This window comes from Chelonia mydas, chromosome 6, assembly GCF_015237465.2.
Source record: "Chelonia mydas isolate rCheMyd1 chromosome 6, rCheMyd1.pri.v2, whole genome shotgun sequence".
In the NCBI taxonomy this organism is placed as follows: Eukaryota; Metazoa; Chordata; order Testudines; family Cheloniidae; genus Chelonia; species Chelonia mydas.
In genome coordinates this window covers 12,440,826-12,462,098 of record NC_051246.2, presented here as the reverse complement: position 1 = coordinate 12,462,098, position 21,273 = coordinate 12,440,826, and the positions used below count along the sequence as shown (strand labels likewise).

The 21,273-nt window shown below is 48.8% G+C and overlaps 1 protein-coding gene across 1 annotated transcript in view; it reads left to right on the top strand.

The window, feature by feature from the left end:
* Positions 1–21,273, top strand: part of LOC119566266 — a 1,129,280-nt gene that overhangs the window by 29,534 nt on the left and 1,078,473 nt on the right. Inside the window, exon 2 of the mRNA XM_043548405.1 lies at positions 20,504–20,534. Within this exon, the coding sequence (XP_043404340.1) occupies positions 20,504–20,534 (31 nt within the window). The remainder of the gene's footprint in view (positions 1–20,503; positions 20,535–21,273) is intronic.

Genomic DNA, 21,273 nt, shown 5'->3' with positions numbered 1-21,273 from the left:
AGAGAGAGAGAGAGAGAGAGAGGGCTCTCCCCCACTCCATGAGGCTTGAACTGGTCAGGGTTCCCAGGTGATGGTGGTAGCTCAGGGTCCTGAGTGCTGGAGACAGGCAGAGCCCCCAGAACGATCAGTCGGGAGATGGAGTCCCAGTGGAACTGATGCAGAGTTTGGGTCCATGCATCAGAACACTTAGCTGGGTGTAGGTAGGGTTTTCTGTAGAGAAACAACAGTGGTTCAAGGGAGAACACTAGCTTTGTTTATGGGTAAACTGATGACTCAAGGGTTTTCTTTAGGCTAGACAGTAGGAGCTGATCACTCTTGGCTATGGGTGGTGTTTTCTTCCAGGGAGCTCACAATGCAATTAGGCTGCTTCAGTATTTTGGATATCAATCATGGATTCATTACTAGAATTGGTCTGATAACTGCTGAGCTGAGTGTGTGCAGACGTAGGTTCATTAACATCTGGAGCAGAGATCCCGCATGATGCAGTGCTTCCCTGCTTTTCTGGTCCCAGAGTTCAGTGTGGTTCTTGCCTTGGAATCTCTGTTCTCCATTCTGATGCCTCCCTGTCCCATCTTTCATGCAGATGAGGCTAGGGGAATTGTCTCTGTTTTCCATTCTGTATGCTAATGGAGATGTCTTAATCTTGTCACCCTTGTCAGGAGGGGTCTAGGTGTGTCTCCCAATGCCCTTCACTGCTCTCTGCAAGTCTTTTCTCTGATCGGTTTTGGTTTAAGCAGAGAATGGTGGGGGGGGGGGGGGGCGCGTGTCTTTCATGAGTCAGACAGGCTGGATACTGCACCGTGGTTCCCCAAGGACACAGAGCTGACTGGTATCAAAGGGTAAATCTGGTGAGGCTGGGGAATGGTCTTATCAGGGGAAGAGGCAGAAACCTCATTGCCTGGGACTCAGAACTGGATTGGACAAAACACTGGGACCTAGAGGAAAACAGGGTTATAAGTAACAGCCATCATGGTTTTGTCAAGAACAAATCTTCCCCGCCCAACTTAATTTCCTTTGCCAGGGTTACTGGCCTAGTGGACAGGGTGAAGCAGTCATGATTTATCTTGATTTTAGTAACCTTTTGACAGCGCCACATGCCAGTCTCATAAAGAAGCCTGGGAAATATGGTGTAGATTAAATTACTATAAAGTAGGGGCACAACTGGTTGAAAGACCATACTCAAAGGCTAGTTATCAATGGTTCAATGTCAAACTTGGAGGAACAATCTAGTGGGTTCCTATTGGGGTTTGTCCTTCGTCCAGTGCTATTCAATATTTTCATTAATGATTGGATAATGGAGTGGGGAGTACGATTATAAAATGTGTAGATGACACCAAGCTGGGAGGGGTTGCAAGCACTTGGGAAGACAGGATCAGAAATAAAGTTGCCTTGATACATTAGAGACAGGGCTGGCTCTAGATTTTTTGCCACCCGAAGCAAAAAAAAAAGAAAAGAAAAACCTCCGAGAGCGCAACTGCCGAAGCAAAAAACAACAACAAAACACCCGGAATGCCATCCCTGGAACTGTGCCGCCCCAAGCACATGCTTGGTTTGCTGGTGCCTAGAGCTGGTCCTGATTAGAGAATTGGTCTGAAATCAACAAGATAAAATTCAATAAAGATGAGTGCAAAGTACTTCACTTAGGAAGGAAAAATCAAGTGCACAAATATGAATTGGGAATAACTGGCTAGGCGGTAGAACTGCTGAAAAGGATCTGGGGGTTACAGTGGATCACAAACTGAACACGAGTCAACAATGTGATGCTGGTGTGAAAAAAACTATTTATCATTCAGGGGTGCATTAACAGGAATGTTGTATGAAAGAAACAGGCAGTAATTGTCCCGCTCTACTCAGCACCAGTGAGGCCTCAGATTGAATATTGTGTCCTATTCCGGGCACCACATTTTAGGAAAGTTTTGGGCAAACTGGAGAGAGTTCAAAGAAGACCAACAAGAATGTCAAGAGATTTAGAATATCTGAACTATGAGGCAAGGTTTAAAAAACTGGCCCTATTCAGTGGTGAGAAAAGAAGATTGTGGGGGTGGGGGAGGGGGGAACCTGATAACAAAGATGTTAAGGGTGGTTATAAAGTGGACGGGGATCAATTATTCTCCATGTCCACTGAAGGTAGGACAAGACGCAATGGGCTTAAACTGCAGCAAGGGAGATTTTAGGTTAGATATTAGGAAAAACTTTCGAACTCTAAGGCTGGTTAAGCTCTGGAACAGGTTAGCCAGGGAGGTTGTGGAATCCCCAACTTTGGAGGTTTTTAAGAACAGGTTGGACAAACACCTGTCAGGGATGGTCTAGGTTTACTTGGCCCTGCCTCAGCGTGGGGGACGGACTAGGTCCCCTGATGTCCCTTCCAGCCCTACATCTCTGTGATCACATCTGGGTTTTCAAAGAGAGTCAGTGGGAGGAGAGTATCTAACTCCTTCACTCCCCGGAAATACCAGCCAACACCCATGATCTGTAGCAGTGTGACAGCAAAGGGAGCTAACGTCTGGCTAACATGAAGGGTGTTAGCACCCAGCTCCCTTGCTAATGGTGTTGTCTGGGTGAAAGCGCTTCCCTCTGTCTCCCAGAGAAAGCTCTGCGGTTGCTTCCTGTTGCAGAGCAGCTGCACAAAGGAGGGTAGAGGCCCAGGCTCACCTTCCAGGCCATGTGGTGCTTGGTGGGCAGATTTGGGTTTGGGGGTTCCCAGGTGTAAAGCCCAGGGGCTGGGGCTGGAAGAAGGCTCTGTGTGCTCAGCAGTGATCTGGCTGTGAGAGTGGAGTGAGATCACAGGAGGGTCCTGAGAAGAGACAGAGCTCCAGGAGAGCTTCTGGATGACTTGGCAGTGGTGTCTGAGCTGAGCTTTCTGCAAGAGGGCATTGGCTGTGTGCAGTCTGTGACCAAACCAGTTACACTGAGAACAACCAACTGCATGTCACCAATTTCTGCTCCAAACATGAAACTGAGCTACCAGTCCTCAAACTCTGCAACCACTTGGCAAAGCGGCAACAGGATTTCCCTCAATATGCAACATTTCAAAGCCAAAATTAGGCTCTGGTTCAGCAAAACACTTAAACATGCCCGTAACTCTAAACACACACACACACACACACTCTCTCTCTCTCTCTCTCTCTCTCTCTCTCTCTCTCTCTCTGTCTTATTCAAGTCAATGAAATTATTCATGTTCTCAAAGTTAAGCACAAGCTTAAGTACTCTGCTGAATTGGGGGTTGAAATTGGCATGCCTATCCTGTAGTACCCCCTGCTGGCCCAGGGTGGCAATGTGATGCCCTTCCTCAATTTTGCCTTCAGTGATTCCCAGGAATAATCCACAGAGGTTTATGTCCAATAACAAACCCCTTCCTGGGGACTGGTTTGTTAACATACCATAAACCCAAAGTAAAGTCTCTTCCAACCCAGTCTGCCCCTGGGCACAGCCCCTCCTCACTGAGTTCTGGCTGGCTCCCAGCCTCTCTCCCAGGCAGCGTTATCAGCCCTTCCCAGGCGCTGCTCAGTCTCTGCCCTTGAGGTCAGGGGGTTACACGCGTCCCCTCCTTGGGCTTGTTTTTCTTGGACTCCTAGTCTACTGCTCCTCCAGCAGCTTTACAAGCTGCTTCCTTCCTTCCTGAGCCTTTCCAGCAGCTCTCCTCTCTCACCTGTTCCCCTATCCCGGTCACCGCACCTCATTTCCCTTTGTAAGGCCCAGGTACCTTCCCGTAAGCTCAGTTGGGCAGAAGCTGACCAATCCCAGGTGCCCAGGAACCCGTTCCCTCATAAAGGTGCCAGTGACCCTGTGAAAGGGCTTTAATGCACAGCTAATTTTCAGGGAAACAGTAATAAGAACATAGAACATAAGAGCGGCCATACTGGGTCAGAACAAAGGTCCATCCAGCCCAGCATCCTGTCCTCTGACAGTGGTCAGTGCCAGTTGCTCCAGAGGGAATGAACAGAACAGGCAATCACTAAGTGATCCCCCGTTGCCCATTCCCAGCTTCTGAAACTACAGTAAAGAACAAAATTATCAGACGCATAGATGAATATAACTTGTTGGAGAAGGGTCAACATGGTTTTTGTAAGGGGAAATCATGCCTCACCAATCTACTAGAATTCTTTGAGGGGCTCAGCAAGTATGTGGACAAGGGGGATCCAGTGGATATAGTGTACTTAGATTTTCAGAAAGCCTTTGACAAGGTCCCTCACCAAAGGCTCTTAAGCAAAGTAAGCTGTCATGGGATAAGAGGAAAGGCCTCTCATGGATTGGTGACTGGTTAAAAGATAGGAAACAAAGGGTAGGTATAAATGGTCAGGTTTCAGAATGGAGAGAGGTAAATAGTGGTGTCCCCCAGGGGTCTGTACTGGGACCAGTCCTATTGAACATATTCATAAATCATCTGGAAAAAGGAGTAAACAGTGAGATAGCAAAATCTGCAGATGATACAAAACTATTCAAGACAGTTAAGTCCCAAGCAGACTGCGAAGAGCTACAAAAGGATCTCACAAAATTGGGTGACTGGGCAACAAAATGGCAGATGAAATTAAATGTTGATAAATGCAAAGTAATGCACATTGGAAAACATAATCCTAGATGAACCTTTAGTCTGACCCAGTATGGCCATTCCAATGAATTCTAGTGAGGCATGATTTCCCTTTAAAGAAACAATGTTGATTCTTCCCCAACAAATTATTTTCATCTATCTTTCTGAGAATTAACGTAAGAACATAAGAACATAAGAATGGTCATACTGAGTCAGACCAAAGGTCCATCCAGCCCAGTATTCTGTCTACCGAGAGTGGCCAGTGCCAGGTGCCCCAGAGGGAGTGAACCTAACAGGTAATGATCAAGTGATCTCTCTCCTGCCATCCATCTCCACCCTCTGACAAACAGAGGCTAGGGACACCATTCCTTACCCATCCTGGCTAATAGCCATTAATGGACTTAACCTCCATGAATTTATCCAGTTCTCTTTTAAACCCTGTTACGTCCTAGCCTTCACAACCTCCTCAGGCAAGGAGTTCCACAGGCTAACTGTATGCTGTGTGAAGAAGAACTTCCTTTAGTTTTAAACGTGCTGCCCATTAATTTCATTTGGTGGCCCTAAGTTCTTATATTCTGGGAATAAGTAAATAACTTTTCCTTATTCCCTTTCTCCACACCACTCATGATTTTATATACTTCTATCATATCCGCCCTTAGTCTCCTCTTTTACAAGTTGAAAAGTCCTAGCATCTTTAATCTCTCCTCATATGGGACCTGTTCCAAACCCCTAATCATTTTAGTTGCCCTTCTCTGAACCTTTTCTAATGCCAGTATATCTTTTTTGAGATGAGGAGACCACACCTGTACACAGTATTCAAGATGTGGGCGCACCATGGATTTATATAATGGCAATAATATATTCTCCGTCTTATTCTCTATCCCTTTTTTAATGATTCCTAACATCCTATCTGCTCTTTTGACTGCTGCTGCACACTGCGTGGACGTCTTCAGAGATCTATCCACAAGGACTCCAAGATCTTTTTCCTGATTTGTTGTAGCTAAATTAGCCCCCCATCATATCGTATGTATAGTTGGGATTATTCTTTCCAATGTGTATTACTTTACATTTATCCACATTAAATTTCATTTCCCATTTTGTTGCCCAATCACTTAGTTTTGTGAGATTTTTGGAAGTTCTTCACAGTCTGCTTTGGTCTTAACTATCTCGAGCAGTTTAGTATCATCTGCAAACTTTGCCACTCACTGTTTACCCCTTTCTCCAGATCATTTATGAATATGTTGAATAGGATTGGTCCTAGGACTGACCCTTGGGGAACACCACTAGTTACCCCTCTCCATTCTGAAAATTTACCATTTATTCCTACCCTTTGTTCCCTGTCTTTTAACCAGTTCTCAATCCATGAAAGGATCTTCCCTCTCATCTCATGACAACTTAATTTACATAAGAGCCTTTGGTGAGGGACCTTGTCAAAGGCTTTCTGGAAATCTAAGTATACCATGTCCACTGGACCCCCCCTTGTCCACATGTTTGTTGACCCCCTGAAAGCACTCTAATAGATTAGTAAGACAGGATTTCCCTTTACAGAAACCATGTTGACTTTTGCCCAACAATTTATGTTCTTCTATGTGTCTGACAATTTTATCTTTTACTATTGTTTCAACTAATTTGCCCGGCAGTGATGTTAGACTTACTGGTTTGCAATTGCCACGATCACCTCTAGAGCCCTTTTTAAATATTGGTGTTACATTAGCTATCTTCCAGTCATTGGGTACAGAAGCTGATTTAAAGGACAGGTTACAAACCATAGTTAATAGTTCCACAATTTCACATTTGAGTTCTTTCAGAACTCTTGGGTGAATGCCATCTGGTCCTGGTGACTTGTTACTGTTCAGTTTATCAATTAATTCCAAAACCTCCTCAAGTGACATTTCAATCTGTGACAATTCCTCAGATTTGTCACCTACAAAAGAAGGCTCAGGTTTGGGAATCTCCCTAACATCTTCAGCTGTGAAGACTGAAGCAAAGAGTTCATTTAGTTTCTCCGCAATGACTTTATCGTCTTTAAGTGCTCCTTTTGTATCTCGATCGTCCAGGGGCCCAATGGTTGTTTAGCAGGCTTCCTGCTTCTGATGTACTTAAAAACATTTTGTTATTACCTTTTGAGTTTTTGGCTAGCTGTTCTTCAGACTCCTTTTTGGCTTTTCTTATTTCATTTTTACACTTAATTTGGCAGTGTTTATGCTCCTTTCTATTTACCTCACTAGGATTTGACTTCCACTTTTTAAAAGATGTCCTTTTATCTCTCACTGCTTCTTTTACATGCTTGTTAAGCCACAGTGGGTCTTTTTTAGTTCTTTTACTGTGTTTTTTAATATGGGCTATACATTTAAGTTGGACCTCTATTATGGTGTCTTTGAAAAGTGTCCATGCAGCTTGCAGGGATTTCACTCTATTCACTGTACCTTTAAATTTCTGTTTAACTAACCCCCTCATTTTTGAATAGTTCCCTTTTCTGAAATTAAATGCCACAGTGTTGGGCTGTGGAGGTGTTCTTCCCACCACAGGAATGTTAAATGTTATTATATTATGGTCACTATTTCCAAGCGGTCCTGTTATAGTTTCCTCTTTGACCAGATCCTGCACTCCCCTCAGGACTAAATCGAGAGTTGCCTCTCCCCTTGTGGGTTCCTGTACTAGCTTCTCCAAGAAGCAGTCATTTAAAGTATTGAGAAATTTTGTCTCTGCATTTTGTCCTGAGGCGACGTGTACCCAGTCAATATGGGGATAATTGAAATCCCCCACTATTATTGAGTTATTTATTTTGATAGCCTCTCTAATCTCCCTTAGCATTTCATCGTCACTATCACTGTCCTGGTCAGGTGGTCGATAATAGATCCCTACTGTTATATTCTTATTAGAGCATGGAATTACTATCCATAGAGATTCTATGGAACATGTGGGTTCATTTAAGATTTTTACTTCATTTGATTCTACATTTTGTTTCACATATCGTCCCCCCCCCCACGATCTGTTCTGTCCTTCTGATATATTTTGTACCCCGGAATCAGTGATGAGCTGCCAAAATCTTAACAACCGGTTCCCTATAAAAAGTTCTGATTTAAGGGCTGTGCCCCAGTATGTATTTTTTGTACTAACAGGGTTACCATATGTCTGTATTTTCCCGGGAGGAATTTTTAAAATTTAAAAATTCCTCCCGGACGGCGATTTAAGAACCAAAAAACCTGACCTGTCTGGGAAAATACGGGTGTATGATAACCTTGCTTAAAGTTTTTTTTTAAAAAGATGGGCCTGAACTAGAAATGAGCTCCGTTTCACATGTGTGGGTCCCCGCCACTCCCTGGGGGTGTGCTAGGGTGACCAGATGTCCCAATTTTATAGGGACAGTCCCGATTTTGGAGTCTTTTTCTTATATAGGCTTCTATTACCCCCCAACCCCTGTCCTGATTTTTCACACTTGCTGTCTGGTCACCCTAGGGTGTGCACATGTGTGGGTCTCCGCTGCTCCCTGCCCCCCCTTATTGAAGCAGGTGTGCAGGGTTACAGCCCGGGGAACTGCAGGACACCAGTGGACGTGGGGCCAGCTGCAGACAGGGGTGTGGGGCAGGGCTAACTGGAGGCAGGGGGTGCAGAGCCGGCTGCGGGGAGGGCAGGGGGTGCTGAGCTGACTGGAGGGTGCGGGGTTGTCTGGAGGCAAGGGGGTGCGGGGCTGGCTGGAGACAGGGGCAGGCTGTGGGCTGGGCAGGGGGTGCATGTGGCAGGGGCTGGCTGCGGGCAGGGCAGGGGTGGCTGGAGACAGGGGCTGGCTGCGGGCAGGGCAGGGGTGGCTGGAGACAGGGGCTGGCTGCAGGCAGGGGGTGCGGGGGTGGCTGGAGACGGGGGGTGGCTGTGGGCAGGGGGTGCGGCGGGGGCTGGCTGTGGGCAGGGCAGGGGTAGCTGGAGACGGGGGCTGGCTGCGGGCAGGGGGTGCGGGGGGCTGGAGACGGGGGCTGGCTGCGGGCAGGGGGTGTGGCAGGGGCTGGAGACGGGGGCTGGCTGCGGGCAGGGGGTGCGGGGGGCTGGAGGCGGGGGCTGGCTGCGGGCACGGGGTGCAGGGGGGCTGGAGGCGGGGGCTGGCTGCAGACAGGGGGTGCAGGGGGGCTGGAGACGGGGGCTGGCTGCGGGCAGGGCAGGGGTAGCTGGAGACGGGGGCTGGCTGCGGGCAGGGGGTGCGGGGGGCTGGAGGCGGGGGCTGGCTGCGGGCAGGGGGTGCGGGGGGGCTGGAGGCGGGGGCTGGCTGCGGGCACGGGGTGCAGGGGGGCTGGAGGCGGGGGCTGGCTGCAGGCAGGGGGTGCGGGGGTGACTGCAGGCAGGGCAGGGGCTGGCTACGGGCAGGGGGTGTGGCAGGGGCTGGAGACGGGGGCTGGCTGCGGGCAGGGGGTGCGGGGGTGACTGCAGGCAGGGCAGGGGCTGGCTACGGGCAGGGGGAGCGGCAGGGGCTGGAGACGGGGGCTGGCTGCAGGCAGGGGGTGCGGCAGGGGCTGGCTACGGGCAGGGGGAGCGGCAGGGGCTGGCTACGGGCAGGGGGTGCAGGGGGGCTGGAGGCGAGGGCTGGCTGCAGACAGGGGGTGCGGGGGGGTTGGAGACAGGGGCTGGCTGCAGGCAGGGGGTGCGGCAGGGGCTGGCTACGGGCAGGGGGTGCGGCAGGGGCTGGAGACGGGGATGGCTGCGGGCAGGGTGGTGGGCGCTCACGGGGAGAGCAGCAGGACGCAGCCCAGGCCCGGCAGAGCAGCCGGGGACCCACCAGGCAGCAGCGGGAGCCCCAGGGCCAGGGGAGCAGCAGCAGCACCAGGGCTCATGCCCAGGGCCAGGTGGCAGCCCACATGGCTCCCGCAGAGCAGTGCCCCCGGCGGCCGGAGGGGGAATTACATCACTTCCCGGCCGGAGCCCAGCAAAGCCTCAGCGCCCCCTGCAGAGAAACAGGTTAACAACCGGTTCTAAAACTGGTTCAAAATTTAACAACCGGTTCGTGAGAACCGGCTCCAGCTCACCACTGTCCGGAATGATTGTGTCCCATTGGTTGTCCTCACTCCACCAGGTTTCTGTGATGCCTATTATGTCAATATCCTCCTTTAACACATTGCACTCTAGTTCACCCATCTTATTATTTAGACTTCTGGCATTTATGTACAAGCACTTTAAAAACTTGTCACTGTTTATTTGTCTGCCTTTTTGTGATCTGTCAGATTCTTTTTTATGTGAATGTTTCTCATCTGATCTGTCCCCTACTTTATCCTCTTCCATCCTCTCCTCCTGACTAAAACCTAGAGAATCTCTGTCAATAGAATCTCCTGTAAGAGAAGTCTCTGTCCGATCCACATGCGCCTCTGCAGCAATCGGCTTCCTCCACCTCTTAGTTTAAAAACTGCTCTGCAACCTTTTTAATGTGAAGTGCCAGCAGCCTGGATCCACTCTGGTTTAGGTGGAGCCCATCCTTCCTGTATAGGCTCCCCCATCCCAAAAGTTTCCCCAGTTCCTAATAAATCTAAATCCTTCCTCTCTACACCATCGTCTCATCCACGCATTGAGACTCTGAAGCTCTGCCTGGCCCTGCACATGGAACTGGAAGCATTTCTGAGAATGCCACCATAGAGATCCTGGATTTCAGTCTCTTTCTTAGCAGCCTAAATTTGGCCTCCAGGACGTCTCTCCTACCCTTCCCTACGTCATTGGTACCGACCTGTACCACAACCACCGGCTCCTCCCCAGCACTACACATAAGTCTATCTAGATGCCTCAAAAGATCCGCAACCTTCGCACCAGGGAGGCAAGTCACCATATGGTTCTCCTGGTCATCACAAACCCAGCTATCTATGTTTCTAATGATCGAATCTCCCAGGACAGGACAAGGAGTAATGGTCTCAAGTTGCAGTGGGGGAGGTTTAGGTTGGATATTAGGAAAAACTTTTTCACTAGGAGGGTGGTGAAACACTGGAATGCGTTACCTAGGGAGGTGGTAGAATCTCCTTCCTTGGAAGTTTTTAAGTTCAGGCTTGACAAAGCCCTGGCTGGGATGATTTAATTGGGGATCGGTCCTGCTCTGAGCAGGGGGTTGGACTAGATGACCTCCTGAGGTCCCTTCCAACCCTGATATTCTATGATTCTATGATTACTAACACCTGCCTTTTCCTAATGACTGGAATTCCCTCCCCCAGAGAGGTAACCTCAGTGCGAGAGGATACCCCAACACCATCTGGAAGGAGGGTCCCAACTATGGGAAGGTTTCCCTCTGCTCCCGTTGACTGCTCTCCTTCCCTGGGCCTTTCATCCTCCTCAACAGCGCAGGGGCTGTCTGATTGGAGTTGGGACAAATCCACAGTGTCCCGGAAAGCCTCATGAACATACCTCTCTGCCTCCCTTAGCTCCTCCAGTTCTGCCACCCTGGCCTCCAAAGCCCGTACACGGTCTCTGAGGGCCAGGAGCTCCTTGCACCGAATGCACACATATGCCACCCGCCCACAGGACAGGAAATCACACATGCTACATTGAGTGCAATAAACTGGATAGCCCCCACACTGCTTCTGGGCTTCTGCCTGCATTCTCTCCTACAGCTACCAAGGTTAATGATAGGGTTTTGGTTTAAATCAAGAATTTTTGCTTATAGTTTAGTTTAAAGGTTTTAAAGAATGGCAAGTATACCTTGCCCCCTTCCCAACTCCCTCTGCAAACTCCCTGTTAGCAGCCCCTGGTCGCTTGCTCACTGCTTTATAAAGCCCTGGCCTTCTTGATAGCCCCGCCCCCTGGCTAAGGCTCAGCCAATGAACAGAGGCTTCTAGATTTCAAATCTTTTTAGAAGCTCACAGCTTCCAGCTGCCAGCCACAGCACATGGTCCTTCAAACAAACAAACAGACAAACACCAGCTCAGTACACAGCAAGTAACCCCCAAACACAAACACACACTACAGATAGCCACTTATCCCAAGGGTCCCATATTTTCTCCTCCTTCACCTGGAGAACTCCCTCTTGAAACTCCCTGTTAGCGACCCCTGGTCACAAATTCTGTTTTTTACTTTAGTTTCAACCAGTTTGCCCGGTACTGAAATCAGACTTACTGGCCTGTAATTCCCAGGATTGCCTGTAGAGCCCTTCTTTAAAACTTGGTGTCACATTTGCTATCCTCCAGTCATTTCGTACAGAAGCTGATTTAAATGATAGGTTGCAAACCACAGTTAATAGTTCTGCAATTTCACATTTGAGTTCTTTCAGAACTCTTGGGTGAATGCCATCTGGTCGTGGTGACTTATTGCTCTTTAGTTTATCAATTTGATCCAAAACCTCCTCTAATGACATCTCAATCTGGGACATTTCTTCAGATTTGTCACCTAAAAAGAATGGCTCAGGTTTGGGAATCTCCCTCACATCTCCAGCCGTGAAGACCGATGCAAAGAATTCATTTAGTTTCTCCTCAGTGGCCTTATCATTCTTGGGTGCTCCTTTAGCATCTTGATCGTCCAGTGCTCCACTGGTTGGTTAGCAGGCTTCCTGCTTCTGATGTACTTAACATTTTTTCAGGTTTCAGAGTAACAGCCGTGTTAGTCTGTATTCGTAAAAAGAAAAGGAGTACTTGTGGCACCTTAGAGACTAACCAGTTTATTTGAGCATGAGCTTTCGTGAGCTACAGCTCACTTCATCGGATGCATAGCATATCGTGGAAACTGCAGAAGACATTATATACACACAGAGACCATGAAACAAAACTTCCTCCCACCCCACTCCCCCGCTGGCAACAGCTTATCTAAAGTGATCATCAAGTAGAGCCATTTCCAGCACAAATCCAGGTTTTCTCACCCTTCCCCCCCCCCCCCACACACACACATACAAACTCACTCTCCTGCTGGCAACAGACCATCCCCCTTTGAAACCCCTCTTTATAATGCGCATGATAATCAAGGTGGGTCACCTCCAGCACTAATCCAGGTTTTCTCACCCCCGCCCCACACCCCCCCCCTCCAAAAACCACACACACAAACTCATTCTCCTGCTGGCAACAGCTCATCTTACAATGTGCACAGCAATAATCCAAGTTTAACCAGAACGTCTTGGGGGGGGGTTTGCAGGAAAAAAACAAGGGGAGACAGGCTACCTTGCATAATGACTTAGCCACTCCCAGTCTCTATTCAAGCCCAAATTAATAGTATCCAATTTGCAAATGAATTCCAATTCAGCAGTTTCTCGCTGGAGTCTGGATTTGAAGTTTTTTTGCTTTAAGATAGCGACCCTCATGTCTGTGATTGCGTGACCAGAGAGATTGAAGTGTTCTCCGACTGGTTTATGAATGTTATAATTCTTGACATCTGATTTGTGTCCATTTATTCTTTTACGTAGAGACTGTCCAGTTTGACCAATGTACATGGCAGAGGGGCATTGCTGGCACATGATGGCATATATCACATTGGTGGATGTGCAGGTGAACGAGCCTCTGATAGTGTGGCTGATGTTGTTAGGCCCTGTGATGGTGTCCCCTGAATAGATATGTGGGCACAGTTGGCAACGGGCTTTGTTGCAAGGATAGGTTCCTGGGCTAGTGGTTCTGTTGTGTGGTATGTGGTTGTTGGTGAGTATTCGCTTCAGGTTGGGGGGCTGTCTGTAGGCAAGGACTGGCCTTTCTCCCAAGATTTGTGAGAGTGTTGGGTCATCCTTCAGGATAGGTTGTAGATCCTTAATAATGCGTTGGAGGGGTTTTAGTTGGGGGCTGAAGGTGACGGCTAGTGGCGTTCTGTTATTTTCTTTGTTAGGCCTGTCCTGTAGTAGGTGACTTCTGGGAACTCTTCTGGCTCTATCAATCTGTTTCTTCACTTCCGCAGGTGGGTATTGTAGTTGTAAGAATGCTTGATAGAGATCTTGTAGGTGTTTGTCTCTGTCTGAGGGGTTGGAGCAAATGCGGTTGTATCGCAGAGCTTGGCTGTAGACGATGGATCGTGTGGTGTGGTCAGGGTGAAAGCTGGAGGCATGTAGGTAGGAATAGCGGTCAGTAGGTTTCCAGTATAGGGTGGTGTTGATGTGACCATCGTTTATTAGCACTGTAGTGTCCAGGAAGTGGATCTCTTGTGTGGACTGGACCAGGCTGAGGTTGATGGTGGGATGGAAATTGTTGAAATCATGGTGGAATTCCTCAAGGGCTTCTTTTCCATGGGTCCAGATGATGAAGATGTCATCAATATAGCGCAAGTAAAGTAGGGGCGTTAGGGGACGAGAGCTGAGGAAGCGTTGTTCTAAATCAGCCATAAAAATGTTGGCATACTGTGGGGCCATGCGGGTACCCATAGCAGTGCCGCTGATCTGAAGGTATACATTGTCCCCAAATGTAAAATAGTTATGGGTAAGGACAAAGTCACAAAGTTCAGCCACCAGGTTAGCCGTGACATTATCGGGGATAGTGTTCTTGATGGCTTGTAGTCCATCTTTGTGTGGAATGTTGGTGTAGAGGGCTTCTACATCCATAGTGGCCAGGATGGTGTTATCAGGAAGATCACCAATGGATTGTAGTTTCCTCAGGAAGTCAGTGGTGTCTCGAAGGTAGCTGGGAGTGCTGGTAGCGTAGGGCCTAAGGAGTGAGTCTACATAGCCGGACAATCCTGCTGTCAGGGTGCCAATGCCTGAGATGATGGGGTGCCCAGGATTTCCAGGTTTATGGATCTTGGGTAGTAGATAGAATATCCCAGGTCGGGGTTCCAGGGGTGTGTCTGTGCGGATTTGATCTTGTGCTTTTTCAGGGAGTTTCTTGAGCAAATGCTGTAGTTTCTTTTGGTAACTCTCAGTGGGATCAGAGGGTAATGGCTTGTAGAAAGTGGTGTTGGAGAGCTGCCGAGCAGCCTCTTGTTCATATTCCGACCTATTCATGATGAACAAGAGGCTGCTCGGCAGCTCTCCAACACCACTTTCTACAAGCCATTACCCTCTGATCCCACTGAGAGTTACCAAAAGCATCTACAGCATTTGCTCAAGAAACTTCCTGAAAAAGCACAAGATCAAATCCGCACAGACACACCCCTGGAACCCCGACCTGGGATATTCTATCTACTACCCAAGATCCATAAACCTGGAAATCCTGGGCGCCCCATCATCTCAGGCATTGGCACCCTGACAGCAGGATTGTCCGGCTATGTAGACTCACTCCTCAGGCCCTACGCTACCAGCACTCCCAGCTACCTTCGAGACACCACTGACTTCCTGAGGAAACTACAATCCATTGGTGATCTTCCTGATAACACCATCCTGGCCACTATGGATGTAGAAGCCCTCTACACCAACATTCCACACAAAGATGGACTACAAGCCATCAAGAACACTATCCCCGATAATGTCACGGCTAACCTGGTGGCTGAACTTTGTGACTTTGTCCTTACCCATAACTATTTTACATTTGGGGACAATGTATACCTTCAGATCAGCGGCACTGCTATGGGTACCCGCATGGCCCCACAGTATGCCAACATTTTTATGGCTGATTTAGAACAACGCTTCCTCAGCTCTCGTCCCCTAACGCCCCTACTTTACTTGCGCTATATTGATGACATCTTCATCATCTGGACCCATGGAAAATAAGCCCTTGAGGAATTCCACCATGATTTCAACAATTTCCATCCCACCATCAACCTCAGCCTGGTCCAGTCCACACAAGAGATCCACTTCCTGGACACTACAGTGCTAATAAACGATGGTCACATCAACACCACCCTATACCGGAAACCTACTGACCGCTATTCCTACCTACATGCCTCCAGCTTTCACCCTGACCACACCACACGATCCATCGTCTACAGCCAAGCTCTGCGATACAACCGCATTTGCTCCAACCCCTCAGACAGAGACAAACACCTACAAGATCTCTATCAAGCATTCTTACAACTACAATACCCACCTGCGGAAGTGAAGAAACAGATTGATAGAGCCAGAAGAGTTCCCAGAAGTCACCTACTACAGGACAGGCCTAACAAAGAAAATAACAGAACGCCACTAGCCGTCACCTTCAGCCCCCAACTAAAACCCCTCCAATGCATTATTAAGGATCTACAACCTATCCTGAAGGATGACCCAACACTCTCACAAATCTTGGGAGAAAGGCCAGTCCTTGCCTACAGACAGCCCCCCAACCTGAAGCGAATACTCACCAACAACCACATACCACACAACAGAACCACTAGCCCAGGAACCTATCCTTGCAACAAAGCCCGTTGCCAACTGTGCCCACATATCTATTCAGGGGACACCATCACAGGGCCTAACAACATCAGCCACACTATCAGAGGCTCGTTCACCTGCACATCCACCAATGTGATATATGCCATCATGTGCCAGCAATGCCCCTCTGCCATGTACATTGGTCAAACTGGACAGTCTCTACGTAAAAGAATAAATGGACACAAATCAGATGTCAAGAATTATAACATTCATAAACCAGTCGGAGAACACTTCAATCTCTCTGGTCACGCAATCACAGACATGAGGGTCGCTATCTTAAAGCAAAAAAACTTCAAATCCAGACTCCAGCGAGAAACTGCTGAATTGGAATTCATTTGCAAATTGGATACTATTAATTTGGGCTTGAATAGAGACTGGGAGTGGCTAAGTCATTATGCAAGGTAGCCTGTCTCCCCTTGTTTTTTTCCTGCAAACCCCCCCCCAAGACGTTCTGGTTAAACTTGGATTATTGCTGTGCACATTGTAAGATGAGCTGTTGCCAGCAGGAGAATGAGTTTGTGTGTGTGGTTTTTGGAGGGGGGGGGTGTGGGGCGGGGGTGAGAAAACCTGGATTAGTGCTGGAGGTGACCCACCTTGATTATCATGCGCATTATAAAGAGGGGTTTCAAAGGGGGATGGTCTGTTGCCAGCAGGAGAGTGAGTTTGTATGTGTGTGTGTGGGGGGGGGGGGGGGGAAGGGTGAGAAAACCTGGATTTGTGCTGGAAATGGCTCTACTTGATGATCACTTTAGATAAGCTGTTGCCAGCGGGGGAGTGGGGTGGGAGGAAGTTTTGTTTCATGGTCTCTGTGTGTATATAATGTCTTCTGCAGTTTCCACGATATGCTATGCATCCGATGAAGTGAGCTGTAGCTCACGAAAGCTCATGCTCAAATAAACTGGTTAGTCTCTAAGGTGCCACAAGTACTCCTTTTCTTTTTAACATTTTTTGTTGTTACTTGTAGAGTTTTTAACTAGCTGTTCTTCAAATTCTTTTTTGGCCTTCCTAATTATATTTTACACTTCATTTGCTGGAGTTTATGCTCCTTTCTATTTTCCTCAATAGGATTTAACTTCCACTTTTTAAGGATTTATTTTTGCCTCTCACTGCTTCTTTTACCTTGTTGTTTAACCAGGTGCCAAAGGTGCCAAACAAGTTTATAAAATTTTCCTTTCTTTGAGCCCAATCCTGCAATCCAGACACAGCGAAAATTCTCACTGATTTAAACAGGAGTTTTGCTTCTAGAAAGGCTACAGGTCTGTGCCCTGTACTTTCAAACTGGGTGATTCTCCTGGTCCAAGCCAATAACTTCTGTCATAATCATACTGAAATTAAAGTAGTTGCTCAGTTTAAGGGGATTTTGTGCTGCACTGGGAACCGCATCATGAGTTCAGCTGCACTCGTTCAGTTAAAAAATGGTAGTAAGAGATTATTGCATTTGACACGGAAAAGTCCAGAAATCTCATAACCAGTTTTTGCAGGGGGGCGTGGGGAGGAGAAATGATGCTACTGGCTGAGTCTCCATTTTAAATGATGTGATGCACAGAGACAGTTTCTATTTTAATGACAATTCCAGGTTTGCATGAAGTGGTGCTGGCCCATAAATACTGGAATGTAATGGCACCATTTCGTTCTTCATCCTGCCTCATTTTCTAAAACCATAGAATTGAAATGCAAAAACACAACCACGGGGCAATGTTAACAGAGAATTCAAATGCAACAGCTGGGGGATTCAAACATTAACATTCCCACACTGACAGCAGCTTTCAGTCCCAAGCACGGCTTGTTTGCACAGTATAGTCTGTGATGATGGTCGATTCAGGTGGATACACCCCTCATTGTATTGCACTGGGCATTGCGGATACAGTGGGACAGAGCTGTTTGTTTCCCAAAGACTTGAAAGCTGAGCCCCTTTTCAGGACATGAAACTAGTCGCGCGCGCCCCCCCCCCCACACTACAATCTGCCATGTGCTATTAAAGGCCTGCACATCTTCTAAGCAGTTACCCAAGTTGGTATGGAATTGACTTCAGCCAAATCAATGTAAACCAGGATTACAGCAAATTAAGAACATCTACACAGGGATTTGCACTGTTTTAACTTAATTGGGTTTAAAACACCTTTAGTTAAAGTGATGCAACTCTGTGTGTAGACTCAGCCTGAGTGAAATTAATGGAAGTTAGGAGCCTCAATACCTTTGAGGATCAGGGCCAAATTGCTGGTTAGGATACATACCTAGAGAGCTCATCTGGTGAAATGCTATTTGCCATATTCAGAGCACTCAGGTTATTTGTGTTCCCTCAGCTCAGTGTCTTGGGGCCATAACTAGAGGTGGAAAATGGTCAGCTTTTAAAACCTGTTTGTTAATATGCTGTTTTGCCAACTTTTGCCATTTTTATCTTGAGCTTCTTGATATTTGGTGCTTTTTCATCAAGCCCCAGCTCCTGGAATTTGTATCGAGCCTTTGTGATGACAGAGAGAAGCATGGCCCCTACAGGCTCAACCACCAGACAGCAAATAAAAATCAAGAGATTAAAACAATCCATGTTGGGTTCTTTTTAAATCAGTCTCATCATTTTGGAGGTTGGCAATACTGAGTGTTAATTTACATATTTTCAAACCTTAGTGTAGACGCGTTACCTGGACGTGGGCTGTTCTGGGGGATTTAAATGGGCTTTGGATCAGATCCTAAGTGTGAATGAATTGTATATTGCACGGCTGTTAACATCTGGTCTAAGAATTTCTTGTCCCCGAGACTGATGAAGACCACAGCCTGGACAAACGAACTGGGGGTAGCGTAGACATGGGCTGAGCTGCTGATAATGACAGTTACTGTGAGTGAGTGACCCACTTTAGTCTGTAACTTACACACAGTTGGAGCCACATTTTCAAAATCTCAGCACCCACGTAGGAACCAAAATATGGGCCCAGATTTTCCAAAGATTTTCAATATGTTCGGTGCATTTTTGGAAAGTGAGGCCCAGATTCTCCAAGGTATTTAGGCTTCAAACTTCCATTGAGTTCAGTGGGAGTTTGGAGCCTAAATACCTTAGAGGATCTGGGCCTAAGTTTGAAAATTTGGTCCCAATTTTGGGTGCTGAACATGCGAAAATCTGGCCCTTAATTTCAGTGAAGGTGTCATGGTATCTTACTCTGCTGTGCTGTGGGTCTCTAAGCCTGACCAGTGACTGAAGATGTGAACAGGAGACTGGGCTGTGATTGCTGTTCAGTGCCATAAGAACCTGAGAAAATGGACTCCTGAATTTAGCTGGCAAGGCCAGAGTGTGGGTGGATACAGGAAACACCAGGTTCAGCTCAGCCCAGCCGATGCCGTGTGTAACATACAGGATGATACTCGATGGCACGTCCCGAGCTGCTGTCTCCTGTTCCAATCAGACAGTTTTAGGTATTTGGTGGTGAGGGTGCAGAGATGTCTGGTCTCCCAGAATGGTCCCACTTTGTAGTAAAGTTCCATTTCTACATTTGCCTACAAGGGGATAATAAACGATGTTTTAATAAATGTTTATCTACAGTTACAGTTTGTTACCCAGTCCAACAGGCAATGGGTTCCTTATGACCCTCTATAGCACCTACTGCTCATGGCTGCGAGATGCTTGTAAGATCCATGAATCATTTAATCAGCCTTTTTAATGATGCCCTGGGTCTCAGCCCCTCCATAGCCCTGGCACGTCATCCTCACTCCCAGCTCCCTGTGCCCCTTGGGTCTCCACCGATCTTCCCCTCCCTGCTCCCCATCCACACACACTCCCCTGGGGTGCCCTGTGCTGCCCAGACCCCACCTTCACCCTCAGTCTGCACCCACAGGGGCCCTGCCCTCCTCTCCCTCCCTATTGTATGGGGGAGTCTCTCTGCCTCCTCGCTCCACACTTGGGCTGAGCCATGACTGGGCTGGAGGAGCTGGGGCCCCCCTCCCAGCTCAGCTGAGGGGGGCAGCAGGGAAGGGAAGGGGGTAGAAGGGGAAGGTGGGAGCAGAAGGAGCTGTGGATCCAAATTCCTCAGCCTCAGGCACATCAGCTCCTGCAACCACCACCCTGACCCACCCACCAGGAAGGGGACGGGAAAGCGGCAAGGTCCCTGCCTCTCAGCTGCTGAGGGGAGCCAGAAATCACCAGCTCTGCCTGTGCTCGGGGAACCTGTGGGGCCAAGAGAGCCTAGGCCTGGCCAAGCCCCTCCAGGACCTCAGCTCAGCCCTGCAGGCACTGGGCCCAGAGCAGCCTCCACTAGGCTTCCCGTACCCGCCCCCCCCCCACACACACACTTCTGCCCCTGTCCCCCCAGCCTGGCCACAGTCTGTCCCCTCTTCAGCTCTAGGGCAGGGCACTGGTGGAGCTGGTGGCTCCATGGCAGTTGGACACCAGCCAGGGGGCACTGAGAGGGGGCAGGGAGCTGGTCTCCTGCCTTCCCTCCCACCACGTGAGTGCCCCTTGGGCCCCCCGGAAGGAGGAGTCGCTGGGCAGTCTCTGCTGCCCCTCTGCAGCCCTGTGGGAAGTGCGAGATGGCAGCAGGGCTGCGATGGGGGAGTACACGGGGGCTGTGTCCAATGGCTGACACATGCCAGCCCTGCTGGGTGTGGGCGACTCCAGCAGGATATGGGGGGCTGTGAGTCTGTCCAGTGCCCCAGGCTCTGGCTGTCTGAGTGGGCAGTGACTGCACCAGCTGGTACGGACCTAACTCCAGAGGTGTTCAGAGGTCAATGAGCAGAGAAATGGGCAAAGAGTAACACCCTCCCCTCTCGTCTCTGTTCCCTCCTAGGACGGCCAGCGCCTCTCCACCAACTGTCCAGGTAAGTGAAGACACTAATCCAGGACTTCACTATTTTGATTTTATCTCAAACAGAGCAGAGAGGGAAACTGGAAGCAGGACAGGGAGAAAAGAGATGGGGAGGGAGGGGACGAGGGGAGGGACTGGGAGGGGACATGGGAAGGGTGGGGAGGGGACACAGGGAGGTGGAGGGAGAGGAGGGGAGCGAATGGGGAGAGAAGAGACAGGAGGGAGTGGACAAAACAGGGAGAAGGAATAGAAGGAGGGAGGGGCACAGGGTGGGACAGGGGGAGGAGGGAATAAAGGGAGGTTTGATGGGGAAGCTTTGAAGAAGGGTGCAATGAATCAAGGCAGGGGATGGTCCAGAGGCCGCTGTGTTGCAGTTGTTACTGCGGGTATAATTGTGTCCTGAGGGGGCAGCAGGAGAGGGCGGAGGGAATGGAGGAAGAGAAGGGGGCACAGAGAGGGACAGGAGGAAATTGAAGGTGGGGAAGTTATTTGGGGAAGAGCGGATAGAGGGAGCGTCGATGTGGAGGCTGGAGAGAAGGGGTGCAATGAATGGAGGCAGGGGGTGATCCAGAGGCTGTTGTGTTGTTGCAGTTGTTACGGGGCATATGACTGTGTCCTGTGTCCCTTCTTTTGCCTTGTAGGACGTGTGATCAAATATGGAACGACGGGTACGTATCTGAGCCTGGGCTGGGATTGTGTCCTTGGCAGGGGAATGTGCAGGAAGAATTAGGAGAGGCCGGGTACAGGCTGGG